This window comes from Gorilla gorilla, chromosome 17 (assembly GCF_029281585.2).
Source record: "Gorilla gorilla gorilla isolate KB3781 chromosome 17, NHGRI_mGorGor1-v2.1_pri, whole genome shotgun sequence".
Taxonomy (NCBI): Eukaryota; Metazoa; Chordata; class Mammalia; order Primates; family Hominidae; genus Gorilla; species Gorilla gorilla.
This window is the reverse complement of record NC_073241.2, coordinates 50,676,349-50,692,069: the sequence shown is the minus strand read 5'-3', so window position 1 is coordinate 50,692,069 and position 15,721 is coordinate 50,676,349. Positions and strand designations below refer to the sequence as shown.

Below are 15,721 nucleotides of genomic sequence, written 5' to 3'. Positions count from 1 at the left end.
AGCTGAGATCGCACCAGTGTACTCCAGCCTGGGTGACAGAGAGATACCCTGTTTCAGAAAAAGAAAACACACACACACACACACACACACACACCACTGAACTTTTCTGGGATTCTATCTTTGTGTTTTTGAGATAGATTCTCATTCTGTCACCCAAGCTGAAGTGCAGTGGCACAAACATGGCTCACTGCAGCCTTGACTTCCCAGGCTCAAGCCATCCTCCTGCCTCAGCCTCCTGTGTAGCTGGGACCACAGGTGCACATAACCACACCCAGCTAATTTTTTTATCTTTTGTAGAGACAAGGTCTCATTTTGTAACCTGGGCTGGTCTGGAATTCTTGGTCTCAAATGATCCTCCTGCCTTGGCCTCCCAAAGTGATGGGTTTACAGGCGTCACTGTACCTGGATGAAGCCTATCTTTTGTTCACAGCTTGCCTCAGCCTACATCTCTCCTTGGCTTATAGTATTTACCCTGATGACTTTAACTATATGTTGGTGGCTCTACTCTATACCATCAGTCCTGAATTATCCCTATGATAAATTAAAGCTGTTGAACAGCGCCACATGGATGTCTTATGGGAATCTCAAACTCAGCATTTCTAAAATTGAACTCTCAGTCTCCCACTGGAGAACCTGATCCTCCTTCTGTATCCCTGTCTCAGATGATGGCATCACCATAAGCCCAGAAAGATGAATGTCTATTGAGATCCCTTCTTCTCCTTGATGCTCACGTTAATCAGCTAATTCCTGCTAGTTTCACTTCCTGAGTAGTTCTCTAATTTGTCCTCTCCTCTGCAACCTGTTATCATTCTAGCCAAGGACCTCATCATTTGTCACCGAGACAACTGAAATGACCTCCAACTAGTTTTCCTATCTCGTCTTCTTCTTACACATTACAGCCAAAATGATCTAGCTCAAGTTCAAATCAAACCATGCCATTCCTCTGCTCTATAAGTTACAGAGCGAAACTATAACTTTTCCCTAACCACCACCCACTCACCTCTTGCCACTTTTTGAGCTTTACATTTTATGGTTCTATCAAGTCCAAATTGCTGGAAGTTCTTGCATACATCATATTGCTTTTCCCCCTTCCCTTCTTTTCCTTTTAACCATTGTTTCTGCTGTTCCCTGAATCTGAATTGCTTTTCCTCTACTCCTTTGTACAGTGAAGATCTCCTCATTGTCAAAGACCAGGCTCCTCTGAGAACTTATTCTTAATTACTCCTACAATGCTGGGCTAAAACCCTCTGCTCTGCGTTCTTCTGTACATTGCCATATTTGCTACAGTACAATGAAAATATCTTGTCAGAGGTCTGTCTCCCCCACTAGATTACAAGGAAATTGGGGGGTCAGGGATTGAACCTTATCTTTGTATTCCCAGTTCCTAGTTATAGCAGGTGCCCAAGAAATGTTTGTTAAATGGAATCAGATTGTTATGTCAATTCCAAGTAACAAGTCTCATTCCCTGACTCTTCTGGTTGGAATGTAGAGAACACAAAGCTTCGTACACTAGTACATTATTATAGACAGCCCCACTTCTCTCTTCAACTGGCAGGGAGAGGCAGCTTCTGTTTTCTTCTATCAATTTGTCAATTAAATGTCACACAAGTCTTTTATGGACTATGTATTTACCAAAGATATATAAGTGAGGAAAACATCACCTGCAGCAAAAGTCTTCCCTACAACCTGCAAAGATAAAGCCAGTGGTTTCACAACATTCTTATTCCGGGTCAGGTCCTGAGCTCCACTTAAATTGATTGCAGAATTAGCTGGACTGAGAATCGGCGAATCTTTAAAATGAAAGAGTTTGTTTAAATTAGCAACTATTTATATATGCAGGAAGGAAGTTAATTCAACAAGAGTTGAGAAAAAGCAGATTATAGAATTTCAGTCCTTTCCTTGAACTATTCTGACATTTTTAAAAGTCCATTTCTATGTGTACTGGTTTTTAATTTTTTACTTATTTAACAAACACTCACTAGAAGTTACCATGTGATGCATGCTATTTTAAGCACTTTAAATATATTAATTCAGTTAATTCGTGTAACAACGTTGTGAGGTAAGTATTACTACCTTAAATAGTAGCAGCCATTTAACCTAGTCAAAGTTAACTGTGGAGGTAGTCTCCATAGATCCCCTCAAAGCCATATATATATATATATGCACATATATATATATACACACATATATATACACATATATACACACACACACATATATATATACTATTTTTTTTAGATGGATTCTCGCTCTGCTGCCAAGGCTGGAGTGCAGTGGTGTGATCTCGGCTCACTGCAACCTCTGCCTCCTGGGTTCAAGAGATTCTCCTGCCTCAGCCTCCTGAGTAGCTGGGACTACAGGTGCATGCCACCACGCCCAGCTAATTTTTGTATTTTTTGGTGGAGGTGAGGTTTTGCCATGTTGGCCAGGCTGGTCTCGAACTACTGACCTCAAGTGATCCACCTGCATTGGCCTCCCAAAGTGCTGGGATTACAGGCGTGAGCCACCATGCCCAACCTCAAAACCAGATTTTAATGAGATGTATTTATCTCTACCTATATGAGTTTATTATTTTAAAAGTGTCATGCAAACCAACTCACTGAAATGTAGGAGAAAGCATTTTTCTCTGAAAGAAAGTTGCTTTAGTTTTTTTTTCTTTTAATAAATTAGAATTAATTTACTGCAATACCAAGAACATCCAAAAGAAAGCTCTTTGGATTAAGAAAATAATTCAGCCCAGAAAACCACATGCTATTTCAGAGACAGGCTGTGGAAGAGAGAAAGACTCAAGCCAATTAGAGTTTTTCTAAATGAGTAGAGACCCCAAATCCCTGACTACTCCAGCAGAACAGCTAGATCGATTAACACAGGAAAGTGTCAAAAGGGACTGTTAGACCTCTCTGAGAGTCTGAGAGCATGCTCTAAGGAACAGGATACTTACTAATGGTGCTCCCTTAGAAATTATCTAGAAAATTATTCATCCCACAACATGATTCCTGATTCATCTAATCATTGTTTCTCATCAGAACTCAAAAGAATGAAATGGTCCCCCACTGGCTTGGATGAGTTAACATGCTTCTCTAAGGGCCTGACTTACTCACCTGTGAGTGATTTAAGGTCTGCTGGAAGGACCCAGTGCACACACAACATTACAAAGTTGTGGGAAACTGAAGATGACCCCAGTTTTTCATGTCTTAACAGAGCCTTACAGGACAAGAATCTGAGTTAAGTTTGCTATGCTCTTACACAGATCTGTCATTATGTTTCAGGCCACAGTCATATTGTTTGGAAGATTAGTAGCTTTCTATACTAGTTTATACCTATAATTTTAGCATATCCCTATTTTGAAGAGTGATAATTCATCTTATATTTTTAAAACAATGAATTCAAATTGGTACAGAATAATGTTTTAAAAATCAGAAGGTACAAAGTTAATCTACAGAAATAAATCTTCATATATATAAACAACAATCCATAGTTAAATAAAATGCCTACGAATAAGCTTAATAAGAAATGTATGCAACTACATGAAGAAAACATCATAATATTTCTGGACATAGTATCTGGGATTTGTCTTAACATATTGAAGGAGGAAGTTAGATTAAATAATAATCACTATGTGTTCATAAGTACTGAAACTGGGTGATAGGTCATGGTGGTGGTTTGCTTTATTATTCTATTTTTATATGTGTTTGAAAATGTCAGCCGGGTGCAGTGGCTCATGCCCGTAATCCCAGCACTTTGGGAGGCCGAGGCGGGTGGATTACCTGAGGTCAGGAGTTCAAGACCAGCCTGGCCAACATGGGGAAACCTCGTCCCTACTAAAAATACAAAAATTAGCCGGGTGTGGTGGCACACACCTGTAATCCCAGCTACTTGGGAGGCTGAGGCAGAAGAATTGCTTGAGCCTGGGAGGCGGAGGTTGCAGTGAGCCAAGATCATGCCACTGCACTCCAGCCTGGCTGACACAGCGAGACACTGTCTCAAAAAAAAAAAAAACCAGAAAAAAAAGAAAATGTTAAAGATTTTTTTAATTAAAAAAAAACTTACAAAAATCATGAATATACACCTGAACAAATACGAAGACATACCATGCTTCTGAGCAGAAATATTCAATGTCAAAAAGATGCCAATCAACCTAAGTTAACCATTCAGTAAATTATATTGAGGCAATTATGTACATAGGAAAAAAATAAAGTTGTACCAACATCTTACACCAGGTGTCAAAAAAAAAATCAAATGGACCAAAGATATAAACTTAGACTCTGAAAATATAAAAATAATAGAAAATATGGAAGAATTAATTATCACCTTGATATGGAAGAGGCCAAATTATTAATCAAAATGCAGAAGCCATAAACAAAAGACTGATAAATTCAGTTACAAAAAATAAATAATTTCTGCATGGCAAAATTCTATAGCCATATAAATAGTAGCCAGAGAGAGATGGAGTGGCCATCCTAATCTCAGAAGAAATAGACTCTAGGCCGGGCACGGTGGCTCACACCTGTAATCCCAGGACTTTGGGAGGCCGAGGTGGGCGGATCATGAAGTCAGGAGATGGAAACCATCTTGGCTAACACAGTGAAACCCTGTCTCCACTAAAGATACAAAAAAATTAGCCGGACCCGGTGGCGGGCACCTGTAGTCCTAGCTACTCGGGATGCTGAGGCAGGAAAATGGTGTGAACCCAGGAAGCGGAGCTTGCAGTGAGCTGAGATCACGCCACCGCACTCCAGCCTGGGCGACAGAGTGAGACTCTGTCTCAAAAAAAAAAAAAAAGAAAAGAAAAGAAAAAACAGACTCTAAGACAAAAATTATTACTACATGAAAAAAAGAACACTTTATAATGATAAAAGGGTCAATCCACCAGTAAGACATAATTATAAACATATACACACTTAACAACAGAGCCTCAAATAAATGAAGCAAAGATGAACATAACTGAAGGGAGAAACAGCTATTTAATAACAAGGGTTGGGTACTTCAATACCCCACTTTCAATAATGAATAGAACAACCAGGGAGAACATCAATAAGGAAATAAAAGACTTGAACAACACTGTAAACCAACTAAGCCTAAGACGTAAGTAGAACATTCACCAACAAAAGCAGAATATACATTCTTTTCAAGGGCACCAGGGAGATTCTCCAGGATAGACTATATGTTAGGCCATAAAACAAGCCTCAATAAACTTCAAAGAACTAAAATAATATAAAATACATTCTCTAAACTCAAGAGACTCAAATGAACAATCAATAATAGAAGAAAATTTAAGAAATTCACAAATTTATGAAAAATAACACACTCCTAAATAACTAATGGATCAAAGACATCACAAAGGAAATTGTATACCACTTTAAAATAAACGAAAATTAGGTTGGACGCGGTGGCTGACGCCTGTAATTCCAACACTTTGGGAGGCCGAGGCAGGCAGATCACTTGAGGTCAGGAGTTTGGGACCAGCCTGGCCAATGTGGCAAAACTCTGCCTCTACTAAAAATACAAAAAAATTAGCCACGTGTGGTGGTGGGCGCCTGTAATCCCAGCTATTCAGGAGGCTGAGGCAGGAGAATCACTTGAACCCAGGAGGTGGAGGTTGCAGTGAGCTGAGATGGCGCCACTGCACTCCAGCCTGGGTGACAGAACAAGACTCCATCTCAAAAATAAATAAATAAATAAATAAATAAATAAATAAATAAATAAATAAATAAATACAATAAATGAAAATTAAACACAACATACAACAACTTATGGGATGCCACTAAAGTGATTAGAAGGAAATTTATAGCTGTAAATGCCTATATTAAAAAAAAGAGGCCAGGTGCGGTGGCTCACGCCTGTAATCCCAGCACTTTGGGAGGCCGAGGTGGGCAGATCACCTGAGGTCTGGAGTTTGAGACCAGCCTGACCAACATGGAGAAACCCCGTCTCTACTAAAAATACAAAATTAGCCGGGTGTGGTGGCGCATGCCTGTAATCCCATCTACTCCCGAGGCTGAGGCAAGAGAATGGCTTGAACCTGGGAGGCGGAGGTTGCTGTGAGCCAAGATTGCACCATTGCACTCCAGCCTGGGCAACAAAAGCAAAACTCCATCTCAAATTTAAAAAAAAAAAAAAGATCCCAAATCAATCACCTTAAGAGTGATCCCAAATCAATCACCTTAAGAAACTAGAAAAAGTGAAAACTAAACCCAAAGAAAGAAGAAGAAAGGAATAAAGACAATAGACAACAGCAGAAATGAATAAAGTAAGGAATAGAGAAACAATAGTGGAAATGAACAAAACCAAAAGTTTGTTTTTTGAGTGAATCAACAAAATTGACAAGTCTTTAGCCAGATTGACCAATGAAATAGGAATAAAAGACGGGGCATCACTGGCAACCTTAAAGAAAAAAAAAGCATTATAAACACATGCTATGAACAATCATATGCCATTGTTATAGACTGAATTGTCTCCCCGCAATCCATATGTTGAGGCCCCAATTCCTAAAACCTTAGAATGTGACTGTATTTGAACATAGGCCCTTTAAAGGGGTAATTATGATGAAATGAGGTCATAGGGTAAGGGCCTAATCTGAAATGATTTTTAAGGACTGGCGTCCTTAAAAGAAGAAGAGACATCAGGAATGTGCCCATACACAGAGGAAAGGCCACGTGAGGACACAGCAAGAAGACGGTCATCTGCAAGTCAAGGAGAGAGGCCTCAGCAGAATCCAATCCTGCCAGCACCTCAGTCTTGGACTTCCAGGTGTCCAGGACCCTGTGAAAATAAATTGCTATTGTTTAAACCACCCAGTGTGTAGTATTTTGTTAAGGCAGCCCTCGCAAACTAATATAGCCATCAAATTAGATAAATCTAATTAGGTAATTAGATTTGAAATTGACAAATTCTTAGGACAGAAATGATCAAAATTGACTCAAGGAGAGAGAAAAATTCTGAATAGACCTATAACAAGCAAAGAGACTAAATTAGTTAAAAACAAAACCAAAAATAAATCCCACAATTATCCACAAAGAAAAGCCTAGTTCAGAAGTCTTCCTTAGTGAATCCTACCAACATTTAAAGAATACCATGCTTTCTCAAATTTTTTCAAAAAGTAGAAGAAGGAGGAGCATTTCCCAACTCAACTTCTTAAGGCCAATATTACCCAGACAAAGACATCAAATGGCTGGGTGCCATGGTTTGCACCTATAATTCCAGCTACTCAGGAGGCTGAAGTGGGAGGACTGCTTGAGCTAGGAAGTTTGAGGCTACAGTGAGCTATGATCACACCACTGCACTCCAGCCTGGGTTACAGAACAAGACTCTGTCTCAAAAAGAAAAGGAAGAAAGGAAAAGAAGAAAGGAAAGCAAGAGGAGAGGAGAGGAGAGGAGAGGAGAGGAGAGGAGGGGAGGGGAAGGGAGGGGAGGGGAGGGGAGGGGAAGGGAGGGAGGGAAGGGAGGAAGGAAGGAAGGAAGGAAGGGAGAATAGTTTATGAAACACATGAATGTGTACATAACAATGCTCAACAAAATACTAGCAAATACAATCTAGCAGCATATAAAAAGGATTATAGGCTGGGCGCGGTGGCTCATGCCTGTAATCCCAGCACTTTGGGAGGCCAAGGCTGGTGGATCACTTGAGGTCAGGAGTTCGAGACCAGCCTGGCCAACATGGTGAAACCCCACCTCTACTAAAAATACAAAAATTAGCTAGGTGTGATGGCGGGCACCTGTAATCTCAGCAACTCGGGAGGCTGAGGCAGGAGAACTGCTGGAACCTGGGAAGTGGAGGTTGCAGTGAACCAAGATCGTGCCATTGCACTCCAGCCCGGGCTGACAACAGCGACACTCCGTCTCAAAAAAAAAAAAAAGGGACTATATGCTATGGCTAAGTGAGATTTATAGCTGAAATTTAAGGTTGGCTTAACATATGAAAATCTATCGCTGTTATTCCATACACCATATTAACAAAATAAAGGACAAAAACCACATGATCATCTCAAGAGACACAGGTAAAGCATTTGACAAAATCCAACATTCTTTCACGACAAAAACACTCAACAAATTAGAAACAGAAGGGACCTTCCTCTACTTGATAAAAAGCATCTACAAAAAAAACCACTACTTTCAGTTTCAACACAAGAGGACAAAAAAAAAAAAAAAAAAGACAAAAAGACAAAAACCCAAAATAAAAACAACAAAAAACCCACTGCTACCATCAGACTGAGTGGTAAAGATCAAACTGTGATCTGGACGAAGATATGTCCACTCTTGCCGCTTCTATTTAACATGTACAAGAAGTTCTATCTAGGGTAATTAGGAAGGAAAATAAAATGTATCCAGGTTTGAAGGAAGAAGTAAAACACATCTATTTGCAGATGACATGATCCCGAATATAGGAAATCCTAAGGAAGCCACTACAAAACTACTAGAGCTAATAAATGAGTTCACCAAGGCTTCAGGACAGAAGATCAGTATTCAAAAATCAGTTGTATTCCTATGTAATTGCAGTAACCCCAAAATATACTTAAGGAAAAACTTCCATTTTATAATAGCATCAGAAATAATAACTACTTAGGAATGAACAGAACAAAAGAAGTGTAAAACTTATACTATGAAAACTACAAACCACTGTTGGTTTTTTTGTTTTTTGTTTTTGAGGCAGGGTCTCACTCTATTGCCCAAGCTGGAGTGCAGTGGCATGATCACAGCTCACAACAACCTCAAGTTCCTGGGCTCATGTGATCCTCCCACCTCAGCCTCCCAAGTAGCTGGGATGACAAGCACATGCCACCATGCCTGGCTAATTTTTTGTATTTCTTGTAGAGATGAGGTTTTGCCATGTTGCACAGGCTGCTCTTGAACTCCTGAGCTCAAGAGATCAGCCTGCCTCAGCCTCCCAAAGTGCAGGGATTATAGGTATGAGCCACCACATCTGGCCACAAAACACTGTTGAAATAAACTAAAGAAGACCTAAACAAATGTAAAGACGCCCATCTTCACAGATCAGAAAGGTTAATATTAAGATGGCAATACTACTCAAACTATTGTAAAGATTCAGAGTAAGCCCCATCAAAATTCCAGCTGGCTTCTTCACAGAAATTGACAAGCTAATCCTAAAATTCAAGTAAAAATGCAAGGGACCCAGAATAGCCAAAACAATCTTTTTTTTTTTGAGACGGAGTCTCGCTCTGTTGCCCAGGCTGGAGTGCGGTGGCACGATCTTGGCTCACTGCAAACTCTGTCTCCCGGGTTCACGCCATTCTCCTGCCTCAGCCTCCTGAGTAGCTGGGACTACAGGTGCCTGCCACCATGCCCAGCTAATTTTTTTGTATTTTTAGTAGAGACAGGGTTTCACCATGTTAGCCAGGATGGTCTCGATCTCCTGACCTCGTGATCCGCCCACCTCTGCCTCCCAGCATGCTGGGATTACAGGCGTGAGCCACCGCACCTGGACAGCCAAAACAATCTTGAAAAAGAAAAGCAAAGCTGGAGGACTTACACGTCCCCATTTCAGAATTTCATACAAAGCTACCATAATTATGCAGTGTGGTGTTGGCATAAGGACAGACACACAGATCAAGGAAATAACACTGAGAGTCCAGAGATAAACTCTTACATTTTATGGGCAAATGAAATTTGACAACAGTGCCAAGAAAATTCAAGGGGTTAAAAAATTTAGTCATCTTAACAAATGGTTTTGTGACAACTGGATATCCACAGGCAAAAGAATGAAGTTGAACCTCTTCCTCATACCACACACAAGAATTAACCTAAGGCCGGGCGCGGTGGCTCACGCCTGTAATCCCAGCACTTTGGAAGGCTGAGGCAGGCGGATCACGAGATCAGGAGTTCGAGACCAGCCTGGTCAACATGGTGAAACCCCGTCTGTACCAAAAATACAAAAAATTAGCCGGGCGTGGTGGTGGGCGCCTGTAGTCCCAGCTACTCAGGAGGCTGAGGCAGAAGAATCGCTTGAACCTGGGACACAGAGGTTGCAGTGAGCCGAGATCGAGCCACTGCACTCCAACCTGGGTGACAGAGGTAGACTTCATCTCAAAAAAAAAAAAAATTAACCTAAAATATACATCTAAATGTAATGGCTAATAGCTAATAGCTATAACACTCTTAGAAGAAAACACAGGAGTAATTTTCATGACCATGGATTAGGCAATGGTTTCTTAGCTATAACACCGAAAACACAAACAAAAGAAAATATAGATGAATTAGTCTTCATCAAGATAAATAAACTTCATGTTTCAAAGGACACCATCAAGAAAGTAAAAGACAACCCACAGAATGGGAGAAAATCTTTGAAAATCCGTATATGATATAGGACTTGTATTCCAAATATATTTTAAAAACTCTTGTAAATCAATAAAGTCAACCCAACTGAAAAATTGAAAATTGATTTGTATAGATACTTCTTCAAGGAAAATATACAAATGGCCAATAAGCACATGACAAGATGCTCAACATCATTAACCACTGGAGAAATGCAAATCAAAACCACAAGGAGCTACTACATCGTACCTACAAGGGTGGCTATAATAAAAAAAGACATTAACAAGTGTTGGTAAGGATATGGAGAAATTTGAATCCTCACACATTGCCGGTAGAAATGTAAAATGGTGCTGCCACTTTGGAAAACAGTTCTCAAATGATTTTACATAGAGTTATCATATGACCCAGCAATTCCACTCCTAGGTTTGAAATGTGAGAGAAGGGAAAACACGCATCCAGCCAAAAACCTGTGCACAAATGTTCATAGCAGGATTGTTCATAATAGCTCCAAAATGGAAATAACCCAAATGCCCATCAACTGATGAATGGCATTTATCCACAGATTGTATATTGTATGGATAAACATAGGTTTATGCTTCAAAGGACACCATCAAGAAAGTGAAAGACAACCCACAGAATGGGAGAAAAATCTTTGAAAATCATGTATCTGATAAAGAACTTGTATCCCAAATATATATATTTTAAAAACCTCTTATAAATCAATAATAGACAACCTGACTGAAAAACTGAAAATTGAGTTGTATCAACTTACCTATTGAAAAATTGAAAATTTATTTGTATCATATGTTTATCCATACAGTAGAATATTATTCAGCAGTAAAAAGGAATAAAGTACTGATACATACTACGATATGGATGAACCTTGAAAACATTATGCCAAATGAAAGAAGCTACTCACAAAAGACCATGTGTAACAATTATATGAAATGCCCAGAACAGACAAATACATAGAAATAGAAAACAGATTTGTGGTTGCCAGGGGCTGAGGAAAGGGATGAAACAGGGAATGACTATTAATGGATACGGGATTTTTCCTTGGAGTGATGAAAATGTTCTGAAATTTACTGCGGTGACGATTGAATAATTCTGTGAATATAATACTTAAAAACACTGAATTGTACACTTTTTGTTTTTTATTGGATTATATACTTTTAATGGATGAATTGCATGATATATGAATTATATCTTAATAAAGTTGTCAGTTTATTTTATTTTGAGACAGAGTCTCACTCTGTCACACTTTATTTTGAGACAGAGTCTCACTCTGTCACCCAGGCTGGAGTGCAGTGGCACAATCTTGGCTCACTGTAACCTCTGCCTCCTGGGTTCAAGTGGTTCTCGTGTCTCAGCTTCCCAAGTAGCTGGGATTACAGGCATGCACCATCCACGCCCAGCTAATTTTTGTATTTTTAGTAGAGATGGGGTTTCCCCATGTTGGCCAGGCTGGTCTCAAACTCCTGGCCTCAAGTGATTTGCCTACCTCAGCTTCCCAAAGTGCTAGGATTACAGGCATGAGCCACTGCACCTGGCCAAAGTTGTTACTTTAAAAATACTATGTATAAACAAAATTATAAACCAGGGAAAATTTTGTGACTAATATCACAAATAATTACACTATGCATTACTGTCAACAGAGGCCAATAAGAGAAAAACATTGTAGTAAGCAGATGCTTTGTTGTCCTACTTCACATCCCTTTGGTCTACCTTTGATTTCAGGAGAGGCTCTAGTGGACAGTTCTGCATGAGCTCAGACTCCTGGGGATAGCAACCTACCTCAAGCTCACATCTAGCTTCTTTTAGTTATTTGTCTCAGGGTCTTCTCCAAGGCCACAAAGCTCTCTCAGCCCTGTGTATAGTCCAGAAGTGCAAGGAAGTATAATGCTTGTAGGGCAATCCTAAATTAATAAGGGATGTAAGAATAAATGTCCCAGCCTCCCAAGCCTCCCATTCTTTTTTCTTTGAGATGGAGTCTCACTCTGTTACCCAGGCTGGAGTGCAGTGGTGTGATCATGGCTCACTGCAGCCTCAACCTCCTTGGCTCAAGCAATCCTACCTCAGCCTCCCATGTAGGTAGGACCAAAAACGTGGGCTACCACACCTAGCTAATTTATTTGTATTTTTTGCAGACAGGAGGTCTCCCTATGTTGCCCAGGCTGGTCTCAAACTCCTGGGCTCAAGTGATCCTCCTGCCTTGGCCTCCCAAACTGCCGGGATTACAGGCATGAGTGAATGCGCCCGGTCTGAGCCTCCCATTCTTCAGAAGGATAATTCTTTGAGGAATTCTGCATGCTTCTTGGAGTATCTAGTGGACTCAAGCCTTTCTGTTTTACAGGAATTATGTACAAAAAAACACTCTTATGTTGGCTTATTCCTGCTTCCAAGGATTATTTCTCAAATAAACAACCTGCACCCAAGTCCTTCCCTTAAGCTCTGATTCTAGCAGAACCCAAACTATGATAACCAACAACTCAATAACTAAAGGGTAAAGGTTATGAACTTAGAGTTTATAGAAAAAAATGCAAACAGCTTTTAAACAAATGCAACAATGCTTAATGTCAATAAGGGAGATGCAAATTTAAAAAACACAGATTTTGGGCCAGGCGTGGTGGCTCATCCTGTAATCCCAGTACTTTAGGAGGCTCAGGCGGGCAAATCACAAGGTCAGGAGTTCGAGACGAGCCCGGCCAACATGGTGAAACCCCGTCTCTACTAAAAATACAAAAATTAGCTGGGCATGGTGGCACCTGCCTGTAATCCCAGCTACTTGGGAGGCTGAGGCAGGAGAATTGCTTGAACCCAGGAGGCGGAGGTTGCAGTGAGCCGAGATCACGCCACTATACTCCAGCTTAGGCAACAGAGCAAGACTCCGTCTAAAAAAAACCCACAGATTTTATTTTTCACCCATCAGATTCACAAAAATCCAAAAGTTCAATAAACAAACTCAATTAGTGAGCCTCTGTGGAAATATTGGTACGACCTGTTAGGAGAGTAATTTGACAGCATGTATAGAAATTACAAATGAGTATATGTTTGATCCAGCAATCCTAGACATTTATATATATGTGAGAAATGATATATATTGAGGTTATTCATTGCTACATTGTTTCAAAACAATATAAATGCCTATCAATAGGGAGCAGGTTAAATAAATTATGGCATATCCAGATAGTATGTGGCAGTAAAAAATTAATGAGGAAGTTCTCTATTGATTTGGAAAGATCTTTAAGACACAGCAATATGAAAAAGTGAGGTGCAGAATCCTGCATACAAAATTTTGCCTTTGGAGTAAGAAAGTTGTAAAAATAAGAATTTGCATTTGTGCTTGCTTGAATAGATATAAAGAAAATCTAGAAAAATACATAAGAAAAATAATTACAGTGGTTACCTGTTTGGGAGGAGACTGTAGAAATAAGGTGAGATGAAAGAGAAACTTTTTACTGCATATATATGAATATATATGTATGTATATACACACGCACATAGGTATTTTTGAAATATGTAAATGTTTCAGAACAGTTTTGATTATTTGGGAGTAGCCCCTAAATATCCAAAATGTGATCCCCTGTCACCTTGCTCAGACACGAATTTGAACCACGGGGCTGTGAAGCTACCGTGCAGAACCTGGTGCTTAGTGAGTAAGTAGCTGATTTGCTCAGCATCTACATCTCACCAAGGCCTCATTCTCTCTACTAATGATTTCATATCCATTTAAAGAAGGAACTTGTAAGCACTGGAGGATTCACAAACTTGGAAAGTTCCTTGAGCAAGTCACAGCTCTGCTCTCTACATTGTGGTAGTTTGTAACTTCTTGTTTCTCCCACTAGGTCATACAGCTCCTTGAGGGCATTCCCAGCTCCTGGTACAATGACTGTCACATTGTGGCTAAAGAAATAAAATGGAAAAAAATACCAAAATAATCTCCTTATCCTCTTTATACAATAGTTCAATTCCTTTCTGTTAGCCCAAAATCACTGGGGGAAAAAATCTTCCAAAACATAGGGAGCCAATTACGTAGCCAGTAGAGAGTTTGAATCTTGATTTTTGTCACTCACTACCTCTTATTTCACCAATTATTAACCCTCCTTACAGTCTGTTTCATGATCTGCAAAATGACACTACAACCTCACAGTAGCAATGAACTTGTTTAGCACAGAACCTAGAACACAGTAGATATTCAGCAAATGCTTTGCTAAATCTTGTTAAAGGTTTTCCAGATGACCAAGAGCTTAAGTCTTTATGAGCTCTCCTTTTGCCTTTGATGCCTGTACAAAATGTAGACTATAATTTGCTTCTTTCCTGGGTTAACTACAACAGACCTCTTTTCACATTCACATACAATTAATGTCCTTCTAATGTAGACACCATGTTTCTATTATTGCACTCTGAGCCTGCATTAGTTATGTCAGCCATGTTTTATTTTTGATTCAGTTGAATTAGCATTTAATTAAAATATAACATATTTCCCCTCTAAAACTCATGTTAAATCAGGTATCTTCCTAATCCATTCCTATGCTGTTGATTTTAAAAATAGATTTATTGAGGGATAATTGACAATAAACTGCACATACTTAAAGTACACAATTTGGTAAGTTTGACATATGTACATACACATGAAATCATCACAATCAAAATAATGAACATATTTATCATCCCCACGTTTCCTTGTACCTCTTTGTAATTCCTCCCACCTATGCTTCCCTTGCTCCCATTCCCAAGAAATTGCTGATCTGTTTTCTGCCACTATAGATTACTTTGCATTTTCTAGAGTTTCTATGCATAGAATTGTACAGTATCCCTTTTTTTGTTTCTTTTTGGTCTGGCTTTTTTCACTCACTAATTTATTTTGAGATTCATCCACATTGTCATGGGTATCAATAATTCATTACTGTTTGGATATATCAATTTATTTATCCATTCACCTGTTATAGACTTTTGGGTTGTTTCCAGTTTGAGGCTATCACAAAGAAAGCTGCTATCAACAATTGTATACAAGTGTTTGTATGGATTTTATTTTCTCTCCCCTTTGGTAAACACCTAGGAATAAAATGGCTAGACCATATGGCTGGTATATATTTAACTTTTTAAGCAACTGTCAGACTGTTCCAAAGGTGACTTTATAATTTTATGTTCTCAGCACTGCATTAGAGTTCTACCACCTTTACATCTTCACCATTGCTTGATGTGGTCTTTTATTTTAGCCATACTAATAGATGTATACTGGTATCTCATTGTTATTTAAATTTGCATTTCCCTAATGATTAATGATGTTGAGTATCTTTTCACAGTGCTTAACTGCCATCCATATAACTTTTCTCATTTTAAAAACTGGCTTATTTTCTTATTTTTCAATTTTTATAGGTCTTTAGTTCAGAAACAATCCCTTTATATGCTTTGCAAAGATTTTTCTCCTATCCTGTGGCTTTTCTTTTCT

At 39.2% G+C, this 15,721-nt stretch overlaps 1 protein-coding gene and 1 long non-coding RNA gene across 8 annotated transcripts in view; one reads left to right on the top strand and one right to left on the bottom strand.

Moving 5' to 3' along the window:
• The window catches only part of GREB1L (GREB1 like retinoic acid receptor coactivator), a 365,194-nt gene that overhangs the window by 172,066 nt on the left and 177,407 nt on the right, over window positions 1-15,721 (bottom strand). For 5 of the 7 annotated variants that reach the window (XR_010131273.1, XR_008673625.2, XR_008673626.2 and 2 more), the window contains exon 8: window positions 1,662-1,790. The exons of the other annotated variants lie outside the window; for them this stretch is intronic. Coding sequence is in view for 2 of the 5 variants with exons in the window: in XM_055368620.2 (XP_055224595.1) it covers window positions 1,662-1,790 (129 nt within the window). In the remaining 3 variants the exon portion in view is untranslated. The remainder of the gene's footprint in view (window positions 1-1,661; window positions 1,791-15,721) is intronic. 7 annotated transcript variants of the gene reach the window in all.
• Window positions 1-15,721, top strand: part of LOC134757388 (uncharacterized) — a 70,018-nt gene that overhangs the window by 14,297 nt on the left and 40,000 nt on the right. The window lies entirely within an intron of this gene.